This window comes from Ictalurus punctatus, chromosome 1, assembly GCF_001660625.3.
Source record: "Ictalurus punctatus breed USDA103 chromosome 1, Coco_2.0, whole genome shotgun sequence".
Classification (NCBI taxonomy): Eukaryota; Metazoa; Chordata; class Actinopteri; order Siluriformes; family Ictaluridae; genus Ictalurus; species Ictalurus punctatus.
Genome location: NC_030416.2, coordinates 8,620,415 through 8,643,433, shown reverse-complemented (window position 1 = coordinate 8,643,433; position 23,019 = coordinate 8,620,415). Strand labels below are relative to the sequence as shown.

The window sequence follows — 23,019 nt, the reverse complement described above, 5'->3', positions numbered from 1 at the left end:
TTCCACAGGTTTTCGATACTATTTACAGTGCAGATCTGGGCTCTGCCTGGGTCATTCCAAAATGTTGATCTTCTTCCTCTTCTAAAACCATTCCTTTATTGACTTGGATTTCTGCTTTGGATTTCTGTCTTTATCGTGCTGGAAGGTGAACTTTGTCCTCATCTCCGGCTGTCTAACAGAGGCCTGCAGGTTATGTGCCAAAATAGGATCGCCATAGAATGCTGCTGACTCCACCATGCTTCACCATGGGTATGGTGTTCTTTGCATGATAAGCTGTTTTGTTTCTGTACCAAACATCAATCCATCCATCCATCCATCTTCTATACCGCTTATCCTTTTCAGGGTCACGTGGTGTACCAAACATATCTTATAGAACTGTGCTTAAAAAGCTGTACCTTGGTCTCATCGGACAATAGCACAGTTTGTCACATGGTTTGGGGTGATTAAAATTTAGCAAGTTTTTGCTAAATTTAGATTAGCTTAGGTGTTTGTTTGTTTTTTCATATTACTTCATAGCCCATACATTTGAAGAATACGATCGATAGTCGTCACATGCAGGGAGTCACCAGTAGTTGCCCTTTTAATGCTGCTGTAGGACTCTTGGCAGCCTCCCAGGTAAGTTTTCACCTTGTCCTTTGGTCTATTTTGGAGAGATGTCCTTTTCTCGGTAATGCCGCTGTGTTGCCCCATTTTCTCCACTTGTTGATGATGGCCTTCACGGAGCTCCATGGTATTGTATATCTAAAGTTTTGGAAGTTCTTTTGTACCCATCTCCTGATTGATATCTTTTGACAGTGAGATCCCGTACATGCTTTGTAAGCTCTTTGAGGACCATGACTTTAACGGTCAGCTGAAATCCAACAGAAACAGCTGAGCTTTATTTGGGGTTAATCAGCATCACTTCATTGATGATGAACTACTTTTGAATGTGAGTTTTGAATGTGATTGTCGTCTGTTATATCCCATTAAATTAAGAAAACATTAGGAGTATATTGTTTTTTTTTTAAAAAATGTGAATGTTTAGTGGGACACAAACTTTGAGTATTTTGATTTGATTTTTTATTTTTTTTGCATTTAAATAGTATTTAAAATACTCTCAGAGTATTTTGATATTTAATAACAATGTTCTGTTTACATTGGGTTTATGCTTTTATCCAAAGTGACTTACAATTGAGACAGATACCAACTGAGCAGATGAGGGTTAAGGGCCTTGCTCAAGGATCCAATTATGAGTGCTGGGATTTGTACTCACAACCTTCAGAGCAGTACCCCAACACCTTAACCAGTGAGCCGCCACTTAATTCATAACAATAATAATGTTGTACAAATGCAGCACTACCAAGATAATCGACCCAGAGCTTCATTCTCTGTTGATGTGAAATAAAGCTGATTTGGTATATAATTATCACATTGTTAAATTTGCTGTTAAAACGTACATACGGTATGTACCCAGTGCATTCTGTATTTTGGCTGGTTTCTTAGCAAAAATGCTAACTAATAATGAGTTTGGGACGGATGTTGGTGTGCTGATTAGACACCTATACACAGTACAGTAACTGTGAAACACAGACAATAATAAAAGTACCTGTGAAAGCTCTTTGTTCTACATCTGTAGGAACAGATGTTGGAAAACATGACAGCTACCTCTTGTCTAGTGGTCCTAGTCTGTACGTGTGTGTGCGTGTGTGCGTGTGAATAGATGTGTAAGCTTACCAGCAGCACTGGTGATTTCCCGATTTCCTAGCTGCATGACCAGACTATTTCTATTTCAGTCGAGACACACATTTATAAAGCTGCACTGATGGTAAATGTGTGTGTGTGTGTGTGTGTGTGTGTGTGTGTGTGTGTGTGTGTGTTAGTCACACTGGAGCTCTTTGAAACAATAGACACACTTCGGTCCAGAGGATGATCTGGCATCCCGGTGTCTGCCTCTTTGTTCCTGGTCTTTTCTTTTTCTCCAGCTCATTCTCATTCTCATTTACTGCTTTCCATCTCATTTCTCTCCGGCTGTTCGTCTCTTACACACCCACACACTCATACGCTCACGCACAAACACACACACACATACACACATACACTTTTGCCACCTGTACATGCTTCTCTCTGCCAGTATTGGAATTAAACTGAATTTAAATGAGTGTGTCCGTCCACGTGTGTGTTCACATGTGTGTGTGTGTGTGTGTGAGAGAGAGAGAGAGAGAGAGAGAGAGAGAGAGAGAGAGAGAGAGATTTGCCAGTCACACCTCGCCTCCACAGAATACAAGTCAGCCCATCTGGGATCATTAAGTCAGTGCTGATGAATAGAGCAATAGCTCTTGGGCAGAGGGGAAGCACAGATCAGTAGAGGTGTGGAGATGGAGACACAAGACAGAAGTTAGGAGTGAGCAAAGCTAAAAGTTTAACTGAACATTTACAGTAGGTGAGAGGTAACATTGTATGAGAAGAAAAGTAATGGTGAATTCAAACATTTATAGAAGAGAATTTAAATCATTCTCACATATTATCCTACTGGCCTTGTACTCGCCACATATAAAAGACAATTCCATTAATAAAAGATTTCCAATTAGTTACTATACTCTGCAAAATGTTACACCAAAGATATTCTTATATCAGTCCATACAGGATTTCAGAGTTTTTTGTGCTGTTTTTTTATTTTTATTTTTTTTATAACTACTGGAAGTTTTGAAAAATTGCAAGCTCCTCCGAATACTTGCTTGATTTTGCATTCATTTCTGCGATCGCAAAATCACGAAATCCTGGAAGGACTGTTGTGGACTGTCTAAATGCTGGAGCAATACTGTAAATAATTATTTAGACTTTCCCAGTGGTTTTGTGCTTTCCATGCACAGTCAGGCCTTATTATTATTATTATTATTACTTTCCATGCACAGTCAGCTTATTATAATTTAAAAAGCTTTAATTCATCCCTTTCAAAGGAAAGAGTATTCTCATCTCTAAAACAGAGAATTATACAGCTTCGGGGCTTAATTGACAAATATTTTTTTAACTAAAGTGTTCTACAAAATTTCACATGAACATTTATTTCTCGGTACAGTGAAATGTTTACTAGAGTGAGGGAGAGAGTGAGAGGGAGAGAGAGACAGTGAGAGAGAGGGAGAGGGAGAGACGGAGAGAGGGAGAGAGAGAGGGAGAGTGAGAGAGGGAGACAGTGAGAGAGAGAGAAAGAGAGAGAGACAGTGAGAGAGAGAGAGACAGTGAGAGAGAGAGAGAGAGAGACAGTGAGAGAGAGGGAGAGGGAGACAGTGAGAGCGAGAGAGAGAGAGACAGTGAGAGAGAGAGGGAGAGAGACAGTGAGAGAAAGAGAGAGACAGTGAGAGAGAGGGAGAGAGAGACATTGAGAGAGAGAGATGGAGAGAGACAGTGAGAGCGAGAGAGAGAGAGACAGTGAGACAGAGGGAGAGAGAGACAATGAGAGAGAGAGAGAGACAGTGAGAGAGAGGGAGAGGGAGACAGTGAGAGCGAGAGAGAGAGAGACAGTGAGAGAGAGAGAGAGACAGTGAGACAGAGGGAGAGAGAGACAGTGAGAGTGAGAGAGAGAGAGAGAGAGAGAGAGAGAGAGAGAGAGAGAGACGGTGAGAGAGAGGGAGAGAGAGAGAGAGAGAGAGGGAGAGAGAGAGAGAGAGAGAGAGAGAGAGAGAGAGAGACTGTGGAACTCTCAAAGCAGACCCCAAACTATCTACTGACTACTGCAAGTCGATTGGATTCTGACTCGATTCTAAGTCGCATTTTTTTTGCTTTCTTTCCAACTTGAACATTTCGAGCTCATTTCCAGGCGGGTCATGTTTAAAAATGCAAGGCACATGAAATGATATGGAGTTTGTGCCAAACCCAGTGAGGGATGGACACTTTGGGTCACTAAACACAAAGAGAGGGTGCAAAATAGGATTTAATGGCAGCAGACTGTCTTGTGGTCCAATCTTGGATCTGCTTGTTTTAATTCCTACATGGTCCACATTCAGAGAAAAGCCTCCAGTTGCATAACCGGAACACAAATATACGATAATCATAGCATTAATCCTTTTGACCACATCTAAATTTGGATGGTTTTCCAAGAAAGCCGACAGGGAGAAAAAGAGATTTGAACAATGAGACATGGATCAAAGATGGGGTGCACACAGGCATGTAGGACATCAATCATAGGACAAGGACAGATTTGTGTGAATGATTTAAAGAGAATGAAAATGAATTTACTGGGAACTAATGAATTTACTGGACATACAGTACTGTGCAAAAGCAATGCTCTAGACGAAAGATGCCTTCAAAGAAAAACCTTATAAAGAGCAGTAATAAATTAAACAAAGTCGGTATTTGTATGATGACCCTTTGCTTAAAAATAAAAAAAAGGTCGTTTCATTTACAATTTATGAAGTTTTATAAGGAAATTAGCTGGTACGTTTTACTGAGCATCTTACAGAGCCAGCCACAGTTCTTCTGGAGACTTAGTAGAATTATTATGTTGGCAGTGGTGGCTCAACGGTTAAAGGTTCTGGGTTACAGATCAGAAAGTTGTAGGTTCAAGCCCCAGCGCTGCCACTGTTGGGCCCTTGAGCAAGGCCCTTAACCCTCTCGGCTCTAGGGGCGCTGTATCATGGCTGACCCTGCACTCTGACCACAACTTCCTAACAAGCTGGGGTATGCAAAAAAAAGAATTTCACTGTGCTGTAAAGTATACGTGTCCAATAAAGGCTTCTTCTGAATTATTAGAAATTATTATTATTATTATAGTACCAGCAGTAGTAAAAAAAAAAAAAAAAAAACCTATTTTATGGATGACTATACGGATATATCAATACATTTACAGTAGTGCTTGAAAGTTTGTGAACCCTTTCGAATTTTCTATATATCTGCGTAAACCTTTTCCAGCCTGATGAAGGTCCTCAGAAATCTCCTTTGTTCGTGCCATGATACCCTTCCACAAACATGTGCCGTAAGATCAGACTTTGATAGATCCCTGTTCTTTAATAAACAAACAATAACAACAACAAAAAAAAGGGCGCTCACTCACGTCGGATTATCATCCCATCGATTGAATTCACCTGACTCTAATTTCACCTTCAAATTATACTGTTAATCCTAGAGGTTCACATACTTTTTCCACACACAGATATGTAATACTGGATCATTTTCCTCAATAAATAAATGGTAACGTATAATATTTGAGTCTCATTTGTTTAATTGGTTCTGTTTATCTACTTTGTGAAAATCCAATGATGTTTTAGGTCATGTCTATGCAGAAATAGTGAAAATTCGAAAGCGTTCACAAACTTTCAAGCACCATTGTATATTATTATAAGCATTAACACACAGTAAACAGAAGTATATCTAAGAGGCTGGAAAGGACAATAGGCCAGAGGGACGGAGATACTCCAGAAGTGAAATGAAAACTCAAAAGTGGCCATGTGGACGAGCGACAGAGAAAAAAAACGACAGATGAGGGACTAAAAATAACTGAACGTATGCACCAAGAATGCTTTTGTTAATCATTGGCCTCACTTAAGAGTTTAACTAGTATTCTGTGAGTTCTCTCTCTGTGTGTGTGTGTGTGTGTGTGTGTGTGTGTGTGTGCTGACCACTCCAGAACACTCAGGGCAATGCAGGCCACCTGTATGGTAATCAGTGGCCATCCTATTGTCAAGCCAAAAAGAGAGCAGCTTGTCGGAGTGTGCCACAACAGGGGGGGTTAAACACAGATGCAGACATGTGTGAGTGTGTGTATGCAGTAGGGGTCAACCAGTGGTGTTTTTAATTGGTGACCTCAGGTGCAGGTCACAGAAGATGAAAGGAGATCATTGTCCAATCGGTCTAATTCCTTTTCACACTCACATTCCCTTGTGCACAATGAAGGCACTTTAACACAAAGCTCGGAGACTGACGGTTTTTAAAGCCAAACTTTGAGTTAACACACACAGCTGCTGTCTGTATGGGGAGACATGAGGCATTTTTGGCGCTTCTTCTACATCTACAGCTTCTGTTCTTCATTATATAAGATTTATTTGAAGGTGATGCTATAACCCGCATCAGATTTTCTTATGTGATAAAGGGGAGGAGGGAATCACATACATCTACGCAGAATGAGAAGTCTGTTCTTTTTCGTTCTTCAGAGATTTCATACGGAATATTGACTCCTGACTGCTTTATCTTTGCTTAATATTCAACACCTCATCTCCCACTCTCTGGCTTATCCCTCTCTTTTGTTCATTTATCCTGTACACCTTTAAGTAGGATTACCTGCTGTTTTTTTCTCTCTAACAATACAGGGGTTTTTTTTTTTCCGTGACATTATTACGATCCACTGCTTAGTTTCTTCTTTTTTGTTTTTCTTTCTACCAAACCATCGCCCAGCTCCTATTTTCCTACCGGCCCACACATTTCTCGTTTTCTGTTTCTCCTCCTACACTTTCTGCATCATTCCTTCCTTTTCCGGTTTTCAGTATTTACCATGTCAAGTCCATGCCTAATTGATCTCTCTCTCTCTCTCTCTCTCTCTCTCTCTCTCTCTCTCTCTCTCTCTCTCTCTCTCTCTCTCTCTCTCTCTCTCTCTCTCTCTCTCTCTCTGTCTCCAGGGAGTTGATAAGATGTATTTGCACACTGCTTACTCCACTCACGCAATTGTAACACAGGTAAAGGTGGGCCCTATGCAGCGAAACATATCGTGAGTGTGTGTATGAGTGCATGTGCTGCTTTTAGACCGAAACTCTTCTAGGCGTTGTGCATTAGTTGCTTAACTATCAGGAGTGCTGTTGAGGTTGTTGTTCTTGTCACATAATTGTGGTAATAAATCGGCGTGTCAGGTGGTTGAACACGCCGAGCCGCTCTTCCATAGAGACGCACTGACAGCACAATAACAACCCAGAGTCTTGTTTTCGAAGGCAGTGTTCAGCATCTACCATATCGTTCACTCTCTGACTTATCGAAGAGTACTCTTGTCGCTCTCAGTGAAGAGGTGATTTGTATGCTTCACTGCAAAAATAGTGAGGGTTTAGAGCCCATATGGCAGGAAGACCGAGTTTTCACAGACTTTTTAAAGTCTTGCTGAATATTTAACATAACTTCATTGCTGCATCTGGTGGGTAATGGTTCACCAGAACATTAAAACACTGAAACTATTATCTTTCCAGCTCGGGGAGCTTTTGTGATTGCCCCATTTTCCCTTCCATGTTGCTTGACTCTCCATTACGCCTCAATCTGTTCTCAGAATGGCTGTTTTATGCATCTTGTAAGTTTAGAGCAACAGTAAGGACATTGGTGAGGAATGTAGTAGCAACATTAAAAGAACACTGGAGCGACATTAGCATGGCTTTGGGGAGTTTGCTTAGCTGTGGATGTGAGGCTTCCAGGCTGAATGCAGAGCCATTAACACCCCCAATTCTTTAGTAACTCTGTGGGCCATTATCTAAAAATTGACCTGTTCAGCTATTGCTGAGGGAGCTGGACAACTGTCCATTCACATTCATACACACACACACGCGCGCGCGCATACATAGACTCGCAGTCATTAGTGGACAGCATGCTGCACAAATGTTACATCCACCCACACAGTTCTGCGGAGAACAAAGCGAGAATAGTGTGAGACAGTGCAAAAGTGTGGAAGAACAAACATGACTGTGTAAAATAGTGTAATTGGAATGAGGACACAGCACAGCCATTTTCTCGCTTTTTACTCTGCTTTCAAAAAACACATACTTTTAGCACCAGTAACATGTTTTCCAACTAGCACATAAACATCTGGTAGTACTAAGCTTTGAACTGGCAACCTTCTGGTTAGTAGCTCATAATTCTAAATGCCAATGCAGGACAGGGCAATGAGCACAAAGCAAAAAACTCTAATGAACAGAGGAAATAAGATCATAAACACTGAAAGCCCAAAAGAACAGGCACCTGAATATTTTCTTCTTCTAGGCCATTAGTCTCAAAAACAAGGACCTTCTTCCTCAGAGGCCAGATACACAGTGCACACTGATACATTGGTGTATATTTATTCTGTTCAATTTTAATAATAGACATTGTCACAAAGCAGCTTTGCAGAAATCCCGATGGAGATTTAGATCCCTAATGAGCAAGCCAGAGATGACAGTGGCAAAGAAAAACTCCCCGAGATGTCATGAGGAGGGAACATCAACAGGTTCATCATCAACAGGTACATCAACAGTTTCACAACACCAAATTTATATATCTTTTGAACATAACACATAGATCCATCCTTATATCCTTCATCGTTTATAATACTGGTACTTATGTTAACAGCTTCCCAAAGGGAAATGATCCTTGTATACATAGTATTTGGTCAGAGATAGATAGAATAGAGATTCTGATTCAAAACATGCACCATTTCCTACACAACATTTCTATTTTGGCTGATTTGACACTGAATTCAATGAGAACATTTATAACTCCAGCACAGAAGTTTCAACGGATGACTGAGTAGAGGGCAGCAGAAAGAGACAGGAACGAAAGGGATTTCAGGGCCTCGCAAGGCGTGAGATTCACGGTGTTCAGAGCCAGAGGCCTGCTGAGGCCTGATCTGTTCATGAACATTTGGCCGGTATTTTTTTTTTTTCCTTTTACCACCCACACTAGCGAATCTCCAACGCTAGCCTCTAGTCTGCTATGTACAGCATGATCAGGACAAACAAAAACGGCAGTGGAGGGCTGTGCATTTTAGGACTTGCGATGCAGTCTGAGAATCGAATTTAAATCAAATAGATCACCATGTGGACATCATATAGCTATTACAGAACCACTGGAACTGCTTATTGTTGCTAACGTGAATAGGTTGCCCAAAACAATTGTGTTGTTGGTCCGTAAACTGTAATCATTTGAAACCTTTTTGCATTAAAATCCATCTGAAATATGAAATTGATATGAAACCCATGATGATAGCAGCTGATGATAGTGATTACTGCAGCACTAATAGATTTGATATAGCTGGATATTAATCCTTGAAATTAATCCTTGGCCCAATTTCTGAATTTTTATATCTTTTGCTTAGAATATAGACATGTCAATTTACTTTGTGTTTACAGACACAAGGTAGAAATAAACCAATTGGCTGGCAAGTTTGACAATCTGAGATTATGTTCCTCTTTAAGTAAACTACCAAAACAATACACCATAAATCCTGGAGGTCCAATTTGAATCAATTTGAATCTATACGTGACAAATAAAAGCTTTTTATCTTTTTCTTCATATTCATATACATACATATACATGTACACACACACACACACACACACACACACACATACATACATATATATATATATATATATATATATATATATATATATATATATATATATATATATATATATATATATACATTTCTGTCTCTATATATTTCTATATAGATATAAACTTGTGAAACTAGTGGAGAAGATATCTATCTATTGAGAGTTCATCACGCACATGCACACACACACACGCGCGCGCACGCGCGCGCACACAGAGCCAGGCCCCATACCAGAGTCAGATCTTTAGATTAAGACAAAATGACACATCACTGAGACAAACATATGGTTAAACCATCCATGTGTTATTCATGCACTCACACTCAATACTGACTAATAGCCCTAATCTGGAGCCTCAGGCAGTACGAGACGTGTGTGTACCTGCCCTGATCTTGGCCGAGCCTGAAGAAAACAGGCAAACATACATTTACTCTCTCCTGTTTCCAGTTCTGTCCTCCAGGTTTTTGGGCTAATGAAGGGGTTGGCTGTCTCCATGTTGCCCCAAGGCTGGCTGAGCTCCCAAACTGGGTTAAGAACACCAGGAGCCGCCGGATGAGTGGGATGAAAGAAGGAAAAGCCCTGGTGACTCCATAGGGGAGGCCATGATATCCTTATCACACACAGAGAAGGATTGCTGGGATTATGTAGGTTGACTGACACCCACAAAAAGCTTGTTTTTGTTGTCAGTGCTGTCACTCGAGCTATATAATCTTACAAAAGTAATATTTAAGGAGCTCTCGCCCAACTTTCCAAGATAGCTTTCTTGGTCTGAAATAATATAGGCCTATTGGTTGAAAGGATGTTGTTGTCTTAGACTACTGCCATTCAGGCCAGACTGGAGTTCTGACAAAACTACAAGGAAAAGAAGACTGGGTAAACAGTAAAGCATGTCAGAAACACTCATACACACTGGATTATTTTTCAAAAAGTTAGTTTGATGTGTTTAGGATGTCGGAATGGGGTGTTAATTGGTTTTTGGGGTTTTTTTTTAGTTTGTTTGTTTGGTTGGTTTTTATTTTTTTTGGTTTTTGGTTTTGGTTTAGTTCTAACCATTAGCACCACTTGCCTCAAGCGTAGTAATTTATTCATCTAAACTGAGAGCTTAAAAAAAAAAAAAAAAAAAAACCCCAACAAAAACACTACACGTAGGCGTGGCCAAAGTGTACTCCATTCTTGTCATTGGTCGAGCTACATGAAGAGGCGTGGCCGTTTATTAAAACTAGCAGCACGCGGCGCGCTGTGTTTATTCTCTCGCGCGGTTATTTACTGGTCAGTGTTGTGTTCTTCTCAAACTCAGCTCTTTACAGAGCCTCGCGTTTTCTCTGCAAAAGCTGCCATTTCTGCAAAAGCTGCCAGTTTTATTATTATTATTTATTTTATTATTTTTTAAAATCCTCTTGAAGACTAACTTCGCTAAGAGTGACCCATGGATTTTCTGGGGTTGTTGTGCGCGCTGTTGAGCGTCCTGTGCGTCCTGTGCGTGTCCGCGGAGCGCCACAGCGTCTACTGGAACAGCAGCAATCCAAAGTGAGTAGCTTCTTCTCTGTTATTGTGCGTCTTCTCTTGTTTTATTTACTTCTTCGGTCTGCACAGTCTGGCTGTAGCCACTGCGCGTCTTAATGCACGAGTGGACTTGACTTCGCGCATGCATATTGGTGTTAAAACGGGAATGAACGGGATTGCTCCTTATCGCGCGCGCACTAGCGTGTAAACAAGGCACGAGCGGTGCCACTTGTGCCAGCTTTAACACTGGAAGGATTATGGGTTTGTTCACCAACACAAGCCTCAGAGTGCATTTTATATATATATATATATATATATACACACATATATATATATACACATATATACACATGATATATGCAGCAGTTCATTTCCTTGGAGTGTGTGTGTGTGTGTGTGTGTCATGAGGTTTTGGATTTACATCTGGTTCCAAGTTTTAAATGACACTAACTGGACTGTAATTACTTCAGGCCCATTCAACCCCCCACCCTAAAACACACACACACACAGACACACACACACACAGACTGGGATAAAGCATGACCACAAACAGTTAGACTAATCAGATTAATACTAATCACACACTTCTGTGGTATTCTGACACACACACACACACACACACACACACACACACACACACACAGGGATAAAGCATGACCACAAACAGTTAGACTAATCAGATTAAATATAATCACACGTTTCTGTGGTGTTCTGATACACACACATACACACACACACACACACATATATGTCCAGAGCAATAAATAGACCACCATAAGCAAACTAGACAGTAGGCATGTCTGTAGTAGACTACTAATTTTAAGAGAAGTCTTATGTTACAGTGTGTTACCAGGGGCAAGGAGGCATCACACAGCCCTGCCGGTGCAATCAGAATGTGAATGAAGCTCAAATCCGCCCCTGTAAATTCCCCCAAGGTTAAATGTACCTTTTTACTGTGTTCGTACACGTCCATCTGGACTTACGTCAACACGGTAGGTGTTAATTCAACGCAGTCGATTTTCGGCCGTGCAGAAATAGGGCTTTAAAGTCATTTGTGTAATTGATTGCGTTCTCATTTCGCTCTGCATAGAAAGGTTGAAATGACAAACAGGCACTTTGTAGGGATCAATACGAGACAGGGCATTTCGGGGTGATCGCATCGAGCTTTTCGAGGCAAACCTGAAGACAGGATTGTGGAATTTTATAGCCTTTTAGTGGCCGGGCCGTTAAGTCTTAATAGAGGTGCTCAGGGATATGTCTTACATTTCAGCGAGCTGCAGTCACATGGTTCACCAGAAACAGCTTTAATGCGCAGGAATCGAGCGTCATGACTGTTTTATCAGAAGTCCTGCTCTGTCACAAACAAGCGATTAATTAAACCTCCACACTTGAAAATCAATCATTGGAAAATTTCCTGGGAATTTTTTTTTTTCCCGGCGTGGTGGTGGTGTAAGCCACTCTCAGGGTGCGCTGTTAAGTCAATCACATGTCATAGAGTGCGTCACAGTTAATGGGATTGCGTAACTTTCCTACCTGTTCCTGCTTCGACCAGACTCTGCACTGACTGACTCACCATCAGTCAGCACGGTTGCGTAGAGAGAGTGAGACAGATCAACAGCTAGGTGAGAGAGAGAATGCGTGGTCGAAGCCGAACTCTTTCGGATGTGAGGAGATGAGAAGACAGAAGTCAGTCAGGGACGCTCGGAATCAGCAAGAGAATAGATATTATTATATTTGAAAGAGAAAGGAGACAGGGATAAAAAAAAAAATGTTTAAAATTTGCATCACAACACCTCATCTATAGTCCAGTTTTCCTTTCCGTTTCAATCCCACATTCACGCCAAAGCTTTCACTTGCATAATGAAAAGAAATCCATATAACATGACGCAATCTCTTCTGACCACTACTAAATTAAGACAGCCTTAAAATACACTCTTAAGTCGTAGGCACGCAAGCTGTCGGTTTTTTTTTTTCTTCTTTTTTCTACTTGTAAACAGCACACGACACGCTTATAACGAGCCTAATCTGGTAGGCGGTTTATTTATTTATTTATTTGCTATTCATACAGCGTTTTCGCTGTAAAGCCTCTTAATCTCGCCTGTGCCGGAAGGGACGGAAATGCAGTGTTGGTTCATCAGTTACAATTAATCTTCTTCTCTTTTCACTCGCGTTTCCTTGCTATTTTCCACTCGGATTTTGCTAATGCACTCGGAGATTAGTGTTTCGGCGAATTTCGCCGATACTGCGATGAATCACAGCATAACGTTCAATTAATCAATGGATGAGTGGATTAGTCCCTAATGGATGGCCCTAGTGGACCATCAGCCTACTCGTGTGTGTGATCCGAGAACCTGTCAGTCGTACACAAACACACACACACACACACACACACGTACGTGCTTGGACATGAAGCGCCACACCAGTTGCTTCTGGGTGTGTGTGTGTGTGGGGGAGGCGTGTGTGCAGTCATTTATGTTGGAGTGTGGACAGTAATGATTTAATCCCTTGCGTGCATCTTTGGAAAGTCGCCTCTCTGGTTTGGCGTGTAAATGCCCAAGGTGACGGGCCTGTCAGGTCTGATGTCTCTACACCCCGTCTGGGCGACGCAAACTTGTTTGTGAGCGTCTTCCAGCAGTGACGGCGTGCCTCGGCTTGCAGTGTGTGTGTATAAGTGTTTGGGCGCTGCAGGGGGAAAGACATAACGAAGTGAGCAACAGCTGGGGCGAAAGGCACTGGGTCGGGATAGTGTGTTTGTAGGATTTTTAATGCATGTTCGTTGGCGTTTAAGCGTTCAGTGAGGGGGATTGGCTTTATTCGGTGATCTACAGGTCACACACACACACGGAATGTCTGATTTGGGTATATTTAGTAAGTGTCGAGCGCTGGCAGCAGATGCACTGCTATACTTGACCGTCAGCTGTCCACTCATCCTCCCAATGTCTCTCGCTCACTCTCTCCCCTCCTTTTTCCCAGTACCTGTCCGTACCACTCTCCGTCTCCACTCCTTCCATCCCTCAAATGCGATCGCCTCCCTGTTTTTACTCTTGAGCAGCGAAGTACTCTCTGTCCTTTTTACTACTACAGTAGAACCCTACACAGCCTGTGTTGTATCAGCATTTGTATCGAGGCACCCGTATCGTCTTCCGCTGTAGGTCTCTCGCATTTTATGCGACTCTATTTTCGTATTGGTGTCTCAAAGTGTGAGTTGGAAGGCAAGCGTAATCTTCAAGAAAAGTAGCTGTTTAGATGCTCGCTAACGTCAGCTTTGTTCTCTCGGCTCCGGATAGCGTCGTCTGTCTTTTTCTAAGCCTTCCCCCGACAGTTCTGCTTTAATCGCACACTCAGCTGCGTGCATACAGACGACTGTAATCTGCTGTAAGGGCAGAGTTCAGGCTCAGATTACGGGTGCAGGTTCTGTAATCCGGGCAGACGAAACCATTCAAAACCATCACGGAGTTTTAAAGTAATCCGAAATCCCTTCGCAGTCGGTGTTATGCATGCGATCCTAGACTGACTCGGTAATTCCTGTAATGTAGGTTCCCAGTAAGTAAGTCGATTTTTAAGACTGGTTTTAAGTTGTTTTTCACCCCCATCCTGTTCCCACTCCGTTCCCCGTGTTTTCCTTACTCTCAGCCCCGCGCCCCACCTCTCCGTCTTATCTCCATCCCAGACTTCCTCCTCAGCCTTCCTTGATTTCTTCTTCACGTCCCCATTCTCACAGTCGCTCCTCTGTTCTCTTCCTGCGCTCGTTTTTGTTTTTTTTCCCTTCTTCTTCTTCTTCTTCTTCCCCTTCCTCGCTCGTAGTCTTTCTCTACAGCATCTCCGTTCTCTGTCTCCCACGCTGATTAGTGTTTGGATTCTCACCACACCAAAGAGTCAGCGTTTTCCTGTCACCGCTTTTGTAGTACTCTGAAAGGTATTGTTCTCCTTGTGTACACACCGTTTTGTGATCTGGTGCGCTGCACTCGTCGTAGAGTAGCGCTCACGATCTGGCAGCTTTTGTTTACACACGAGGCCCGGGTGTTTTAATTAGTGTCTGCTCCGCCATCTAGCCCGATTGGATTACTTTACATCCAGCCGTAGTGTCCCGGCTAGCTCACTGTTGCCACCTATTGAGCGTTCAAAGCAAATCGTTATCATCAAGGCTGTATGTCTTGATTGTTTTTAACCCAGGCGCGAATTAATAAAGACAAAAATCCATATCTTGTTAACGGCGCGGAGTCGGATGACTTCGGGCATGGCTTGAGATTCACAGGATGTCCTACCGGCTAGCAATTAGCATCCATTTAAAAGTGAAAGAGATTGGGAGAGGGCATTAAAGACAGAAAGAGAGAGCGGGGGATGGGTGGAGGGGCGAAGGGGTCAGACAGAAAGAAAGGAACGAGTCGCTTAAAAATTAGTCCCGATAAAGAGGTTTATTATGTGATCTTAAAGAGGAAAAAGGACGAGAGACTGACCGAGAGGGGGATGGGCCGAAGACGGAGAAATAAAAGATGGACAAAGAGGGGGAGGAGAGATGGGGACAGTGATGGATGGGATGGAATTGAGAGGCTGCGGAAAAGGGCAAGGCGCCTCCAATGAGGTTTTAAAGAGGTGGCCAGAGAAAATGTTTAGTAGGGACAAAAAAAAAAAGCACATCGTTGAGTTGATTAAGATTTCACTGTCTAGTGCACACACACACGCACACTCACTGTATTTGGGGTAACTTTAGAGAAGCTAGATGTAATAATTCCGCTTGGGAATACCAGAGGAGCCGCTTAGCATTCCGGCCTGGTCCTCTGTGGCTGGACTAATCACTGCCATGGTCGATAACGAGACAATCAGCCGCTTATTAGCACCAGGCTTGTGTAATACAGCAGAAATGCATCGCTGTTCTACCGGAGACATTTCCAGCACACGTTATCACACGTATCACTAAGTCCCCACTGAATTGTGAAATTTAGTGGGCGTTTGGATGGCATGATGGTTTCACATATATTTCTGTTTACATACACACCAGAAAAAAACGAAGGGGAACGGGAAATACATCAGACCGACGAATGAGTAACGGTGGAGTCAGTCGGCCTCATACTACTAACCGAGAAAAATAAGAAAAGTGTGTCACGACGAAGTTTAGCATGTTATCGATAACGTGTCGTAATGTTTCCAAGCAACTGACAATGAATCCAGTAATATGGAATTTCCCCCAGAAATCCGCTTGTAATACAGAGTAAGCGCTTGTGTGTGTGTGTGTGTGTGTGTGTGTGTGTGTGTGTGTGGATAGACTGGTTTTATTACCCAGCAGTCTAAGAACAAAGCTCCAAAATAGACTCAAAATGCTTGTCACGACATGCTGCCACCCCTCGCCCCCCCCACCCCGGGTAAGGTTTTACAAAAAACCGAGCACACAGGTGTGCAAATGTAGTGCGTGTGTGTGTGTGTAGTGTGTGTGTAAGAGAGTGTGTGGAGTGCCGACTGCCATTATAGTGCAGTTGTTGTGGAGGGCATGTGTTCAGTGCTGACTGTCTGAACATGTTGTGTAACGTGTGTGTGTGTTGTGCTGACTCCGACGGTGTGTGTGAAACGTCTGACCCTGCACTTTGACTCTGCTGACCTGCTTGACAGCTCGGCAGCTTGAGACATTCCAGAGGGAGAAAGAAAGATGGTTCGGGCCGAACGCTGAACCTGCATCTTGTACATCCCGAGACACGCTCTTCACTCATATACACACACACACACACGTAGAGAAATGCAAAAAGCACACATAACATATGGCAGACAGAGCTCTTGGACAGTATGAAGTTCTCTAATCTTAGTACCTGTTGAGAGACACACACACACACACACACAGTGTTTTCCATACATAGCTTGTGCCTAAGGCCCTGCAGCTGCATAGACTCCTAGAGACACCGAGTTAACAGATGGAACAGAGGAAAGCTAGATGAGAAACAGAAACTGAGCAAAGCAGGTTGATCTCCAATTGATTTCATACCAGCATCCCTCGCTCGCTCTGAGCCAGCACCTCACTGTGCTAACTATCACACGGGAACGAGAGGACGGACCGGCTGCACAAGCACAGCAAGCGTTTGAAGTGGCGTGGCCAAGAGGAGAAAAAACAACAAAACACACTCGTGTGTGTGTGATTGTTAGGCCTCGGATCAAGGCGGATATATTAAATACACATGCACACACACACACTTTATTAGTAATACACACTCACTACAACGAGCACTGACACTTCAAGCGTCATAATGACTCCTCCGTTTAGACTCCTCCTTTTTTTTTTCAAAGAAACGGAGCGGGGGATGAGGGAAAGCGAGAGAGAAAAAAGAGAGGGAGACAACATATAGAACAATATACAGCTTTAATATGTTTTATGCCGAAGAAGTCAGTCGCTTCTGGATTTTTTTTGCGTTCTCTGAATCAATTTCATCACAATTTCATCCCAATTACGGCAGATCTTCTGAGGTCCTGGGCCGAGACGCGTCACGTGACGTCATCACAACGCGCGTACGTCTTTGATTCCCGTGCGTCAAACGCGAGTATAGCTAAAAGGTCTCATTTGCCAACAAACATCACTGTGAAAAAGTATTGCGTGCAATACTTGAGTAGTTCAGGTATTGTGCGAAATACTCAAGTAGCTTTTCTAAATAAATAAATAAATAGATAGATAGATAAATAAAAGCACCAAAAAACTCGAAAAGCGACTCAATATAGGCCAGGAATGTCTCTATATCTCATAAAAACACCAAGATCTCTGATCATATGTTTAAATTAAAAAAAAAAAAAAAAAAAAAAAAGCAACTGCCAAATGTCTTCCTGTCATGCTAAATGAGCTAGCACGCTAACCGCTAGTAAATTAGCTCACTTTGTCACGCATAGCCATGAGTGAGATTTCAATGTTGATTTTGCATAGACCTAATGTCAACGATTTTATTTATTTATTTACTGTAGTAGAAGGGGGGAAAAATCTGTCAAACTAGCGAAGTTTACATTCGGCGTTCCCATTCGCTAGCAAGTTAGCACGTGAGTTCTGTTACGCACGATTTTCCTGACTGAGCTGACTGACTGAGATCTAGTCAGGGTGATTAAGAGAGTGTTCCACTGGTCAGTGAAGTAGAGCAGTCAGGTTTAAAGAGTGGTGTAAGAGGTGTGAGTGCCGCTGCGACTTTGCGGATTAGCACAATGGCTGATTATTCTCAGACGTCCGTGTGCTCCGCCAGAAAACAGACAACGCACGTGCCATTTTCCCACACGGGGAAAAGGCTACAGGCTTAGCAGCATATACACCCCGCCGTTTGAACGTGGCTTTGATTACAAGGCTGGGCAAGATGGGCTCTAATCCCAGCAGCAGCCTGTGCTAACAAGAGCTGTGTGTGTGTGTGTGTGTGTGTGTGTGTGTGTTTACCTCATTCTGAATAGACTGTAAGGCTGTTTTGACAGGTCTGCTAATTCTAACAGAGAACAACACTGGTGTGAGATGGAGTTGTGAGTATGTGTGAGAGAGAGAGAGAGAGTAGGAGTGAGTGTGTGGCTGAGGTGTAGGATCCAGCGCATCTCTGTCTGAAACTCAACCAGGGGTCCTGACAACAACATGAGAGAAAGGGTGAGGGTTGAGAGGACAGCTTTTGCTTTGATGGCAGCTCGCTCACACACACACACACACACACACACACACACACACACACACACACACACAAGTTTGCTTGTCAGTTATGTACCGCTTAAAGACCCAAGGTCTGTAAAATGCAAATCTGCAAGCGGAGTTTATAGCATAGTAACACGGCCGGGTAGTAGCAGCCAATCAGGCGTCTCGTTAGACAGCGGGATCGAAACGTTGCCGTGCAACCAGTTCTCGTGGTCACCGCAGGAGAGGGGTGCATTTAGGGAAGGAAAAAATTACACACTTAGTCAAATCCAAAACTGCAATCACTGTAAATCGTTCTTACGTGTAGCTTTTACCACAGGATTTGAATCACTCGTGCTCGTCAGTGCCATAAATCATTTTTTAAAAAAAATGTTTTTAAAGCAACAGAAATTTCAGGTGTTCATCTGGTAAACTGTACACCACAATGATGAAAGTAGAGACTCTGTTCATGGGAAAAATGGGAAGACAGGAAAACACACGGAACGACGGAGACGGTCAAGAGACAGAAGGCCGTAAACACAGGGAGGGGGGACGGCCGGGAAAGCAGACGGAGCCTGGGCGTCTCCTGAGCCGTCTCCGTTTTGATAAACGAAGGAAAGATGGCAGGACACGGGTCATGACTTCGAAGCAGCATGCGCAAAAGTTCAAAGTTGAACGATTATAAACCCCGCATGGATAAGAGGCGGCACAAACGAGAGCGTGTGATTTTAGCACACAAGAGAAAGATATCTGGACCCAGGTGGTCATGTCAAGATCTCAAGACCTCATCACGCAATCCAAATTCTTCACATAACACACGTGACAGAAAACACAAACACTGACGGAGACACCGAGGAGGTGGCGGGGTCATAAAAAAAAAAGGTGTTTATGTCTTTTGACAAAACCAGTAGAATGAGGTGAAGGGTACATGATCTCGCATAGATAACGTCTGTCAGCCCTCTATCAGGTAAAGATCATAACCAGTCATATCTCTCTCTCTCGCTCTCTCTCTCCAGCTTTATAGGTGACGAGTACACAGTGAACGTGCGCATCAACGACTACCTGGACATCGTCTGCCCGCACTACAAGCGTGGCGAGGTCCCGTCCCAGCAGGCCGAGCGCTACGTCCTCTACATGGTGGACTTTGAGGACTACGAGGTGTGCAAGCCGCACTCGTTCGATCAGCTGCGCTGGGAGTGTTCCAGGCCCTTCGCCGCCCACGCGCCTGAGAAGTTCTCCGAAAAGTTCCAACGCTTCACACCTTTCACACTGGGCAAGGAGTTCCGCCAAGGAGAGAGCTACTACTACATCTGTGAGTGTCACACCAGATACGAACTAGCTGAGACGTGTGAGATATAGGAAGAGAGCAGGAAGCTAACAAATGGGGTAGTATACACCCTCAGATGTAAGGGTATATATGAACACAGCAATAGCGCTCGGTTCCACACCAAAACGATCCACCCGAGACCTCCTCGTCCAGTGCAAACGAAACTCTGTGCGAGAAAGCAATCCGAGCCAACGGACCAACCTGTTTAGCGACGCACGATGGGAACTGCGTTACGGGAAAAAGTGTGTTTGTTTTGCTAACGTCTCGCAGTATTAATTACGGTTTAACTCGGACCAAAGACGGGGTAAAATGCCTCGTTGAAATTTAGTCCGACGAACATATTTCTGAACAGCTTCCAAAAACGCATAAAAACCGTGAGGTTTACGAGGTGTTTAACGAGCGTCTCAAGGAGACGGGCTTTAATTGCGCCGTTCAACATATGAGTTAGATCAATTCTAACAACCACAGATAAAAAAAAGAAAGCCACTATAAGCTCGCGGAGCTGCTGTCTATCCATCTTAATGGAGGACCGATATGCTCGGATCCCAGGAACGTAAACAGGCGCGCTGTTACCGAGAACAGGACAGTGTAGTCACGTGCAACTTGCATAAACACATGTTCGTACTCTTTGCCCCGTGAAAGCGAACCGAGCCAAGGAGAAAACAATTTAAGTCACCGTTTCGGAACAAAGCGCAGATCTACAGGTCTGAAAACGCCCTCAAAGATGCATACTAAAGGTACAAAAGATGTACACGGGGTACCACCCCAGGAACAGTTTAGTACCTTTTATATCTGAGAACGTGACGTGTTTAAACCGGTATAGACGTCTTTTTAAAGAACACACCTGGCATCAATCTTGTTCGTTTTCACTCGGCAAACGCCATTTAAAGACGTTAATTCAGTAATTAAGATGCATTTCGAACTACAGTGCCTACAGTGAAACTAAAACGAAAAGGTCAGTAGTTGCAAAAGTGTTTTTTACCAAAAAAAACCAACCAATCTAAGCACTTTAATGGGTTTGAGGCAGGCGAACTGCAAATTTAATACTTGCCTTGCAGCTGAATTCATTTGCTGTCTGAACTTATTCGGTGCAATGAACTGTAACACTAGCCATAAACTAGCATCATAAACTCTATACATTGTTGAATATAGTGTCTGGCTACTTTATTTAGTCTCGTGAACCAGTGAGATTGCTGTACATACAACCAATGCGTATATGAACCAGCTGTCTGAAGTTGAATTTAGGTTTATAAGTTGTTTTTTTTTTATTTTATAGCCACTAAATATGTCCTTTATTGCATTTCTAAACATTTCTATATGTTCCCCTTGTATTCACAGCCAAGCCTCTGCACCAGCATGGGAGCGACTGCCTGCGGCTAAAGGTCGACGTAGTCGGACCTCATGGTAAGCCCCGACTATATTATTATCATTCCTAGCAGTAACCACAGCCTGTTTTATTCAACACATGCTTAGCATGTGCAAGCACCTGACAGACACGGCTATTTTTAGCGCGTCTGTTTAATTACAGCTTTCTTGTGTATACCGTAACGGTGCTGATTGATGCTCTTAGGTTCCAAAAACCACAAGAAGACGACAGAGAAAGAGGAGGAGACGGAAGGAGGAAAGCACGGACGGACGGGCGCAGGAGGAGCGCACAACCCGTCCAACAGGCTTCCGGCAGGTGAGCGATGTCGATCCGTCCTCCCTCCATTCATCTCTGCGGGTTTATTCCAGCATCGCGTTTCTACAAAGATCTGCAGGAAGAAGCCATGTTCTCATCGCTCCTCTCTGTCTTTCTTTCTATTTCAGATGATCCTATTGTTATGATCCCAGTTGTCGAGAGGAGCGTAGGCAGCTCCGCCGTCCACGTCACAGCACTCTCCTTCTTCGTCACGCTCGTTCCCGTCTTCCTCCTGCTCTTACACTGAGATGAGCGTCATCTTCCCTGGTCGTGAAGACCTGCCGATGAACAGACTTTTTACCAGTGCTGGTCGCCGGATCTGATTTTATACACGGATGTTTTTTTATATGTGAAATGATGTGAAGCATGGGTGCTGGTGTGTAAGTTGTTGAGTGACGTGCTTGTGTTTGTGCGAGTGATTTTTAAAAAAAAAAAATTTTTTTTTTGCTCTCCTCTTTGTTTTTAAAGAGGAAGATTATTACCTGACAGCGTTCCCTATTTGTTTGTTTGAGGTTTTTTTTTTTTTTTTACATTACTTTTGTAGTCTGTGTAAAGAGCACAGATTGGACGCCTTCTTTAAGCAGTAGCTGGAAGATCTTCATGGACCCTATGTGTAACTGCATTTTTTTTTATTTTAGTTTTTATTAGTGTCATATATGCAGTATGTATTTTTAAAAAAATGATAAGTTCTCAAAACGTGAGCCAAAAAATATGCTGATCTTCTCAAATATGTCCTGCTTATTGGACCTCAGAGGAAAATACTCGTGCATGTCGTCACGTATGTGCAACCTGAAATGTAGCCATTTGCTAGTGTTTTGTCACGTGTACTATTTTTTTTGTTGTTGTTGTTTTTTTGCCTCAAAGCCTACAGGGTGGTTTATGTAATGAAGCACTATATATAATTTGACAGACACTAATTCTGTTTTATACAGGCAAACTGACATAAATGTACATATACACAGATGTGCAGTTGTGCTGAGTGTGCGTGCGTGTGAGTGTGTGTGTGTGAGAGAGAGAGAGAGGAGCTGGTCTTCTCTGACATTAGAACATGCTCAGTACAACTGTACACACACACACACTCATGGACAGGGATGTGTGGAGCTCTCCAAGTTCACAAGACAAGCTGTGTTTTCTTTATTTCTGTGGATCTGTAAATAATTGTGTAAAAAAAAAAAAAGTGTACAGAGAGTTATATAATGCCTTTGTTAATTATGAAAATGTGCAAAATTGTGAAAGAAAATAAAAAAAAATTGTGATACGTAAAGGAAAAAAAAAACAGTTGTGTTTTCTTTATATTGAGTGCAGCGAGGAGCGCACACACACACACACACACACATTGGTGGTTTTCTGAAGATTTATTCATGAGGTGTGAGCAAATCCCATCTTAGCCAAGCCAAATGTCAGCCCTGTGCTCCATCTCGCTCTTTTCCTCTCCTCTGTTCCTGTTTTCATCCCTCGTTCCCCGGCCACGTCTTCACACTCGTTATCCAAACACCCGAGCACCAGGATGGGGGGGGGAAGGAGAGCAAGGAGTGTAAATTGTCACCAGGGTGCGAGGACGTCACTTTAGTGCATTTTCTCTGGCACTTCCACCCTGCTTTCTACATCTTTCTCCTGAGAAAAGTCAATAGTTGTCAGCGCTAGTTTTGTTTGG

The 23,019-nt window shown here is 42.9% G+C and overlaps 1 protein-coding gene across 1 annotated transcript; it reads left to right on the top strand.

Annotated features, from left to right (window-relative positions):
* Positions 1-10,485: 10,485 nt before the first annotated feature.
* efna1b (ephrin-A1b) lies at positions 10,486-22,650 on the top strand. Its single transcript, XM_017475905.3, has 5 exons — positions 10,486-10,775; positions 19,374-19,669; positions 21,023-21,088; positions 21,255-21,365; positions 21,494-22,650. Exons 1-5 carry the CDS (start codon positions 10,675-10,677, stop codon positions 21,610-21,612), a joined length of 693 nt encoding a protein of 230 aa, XP_017331394.1. The 5' UTR covers positions 10,486-10,674; the 3' UTR covers positions 21,613-22,650.
* The last annotated feature ends 369 nt before the right edge of the window (positions 22,651-23,019 follow it).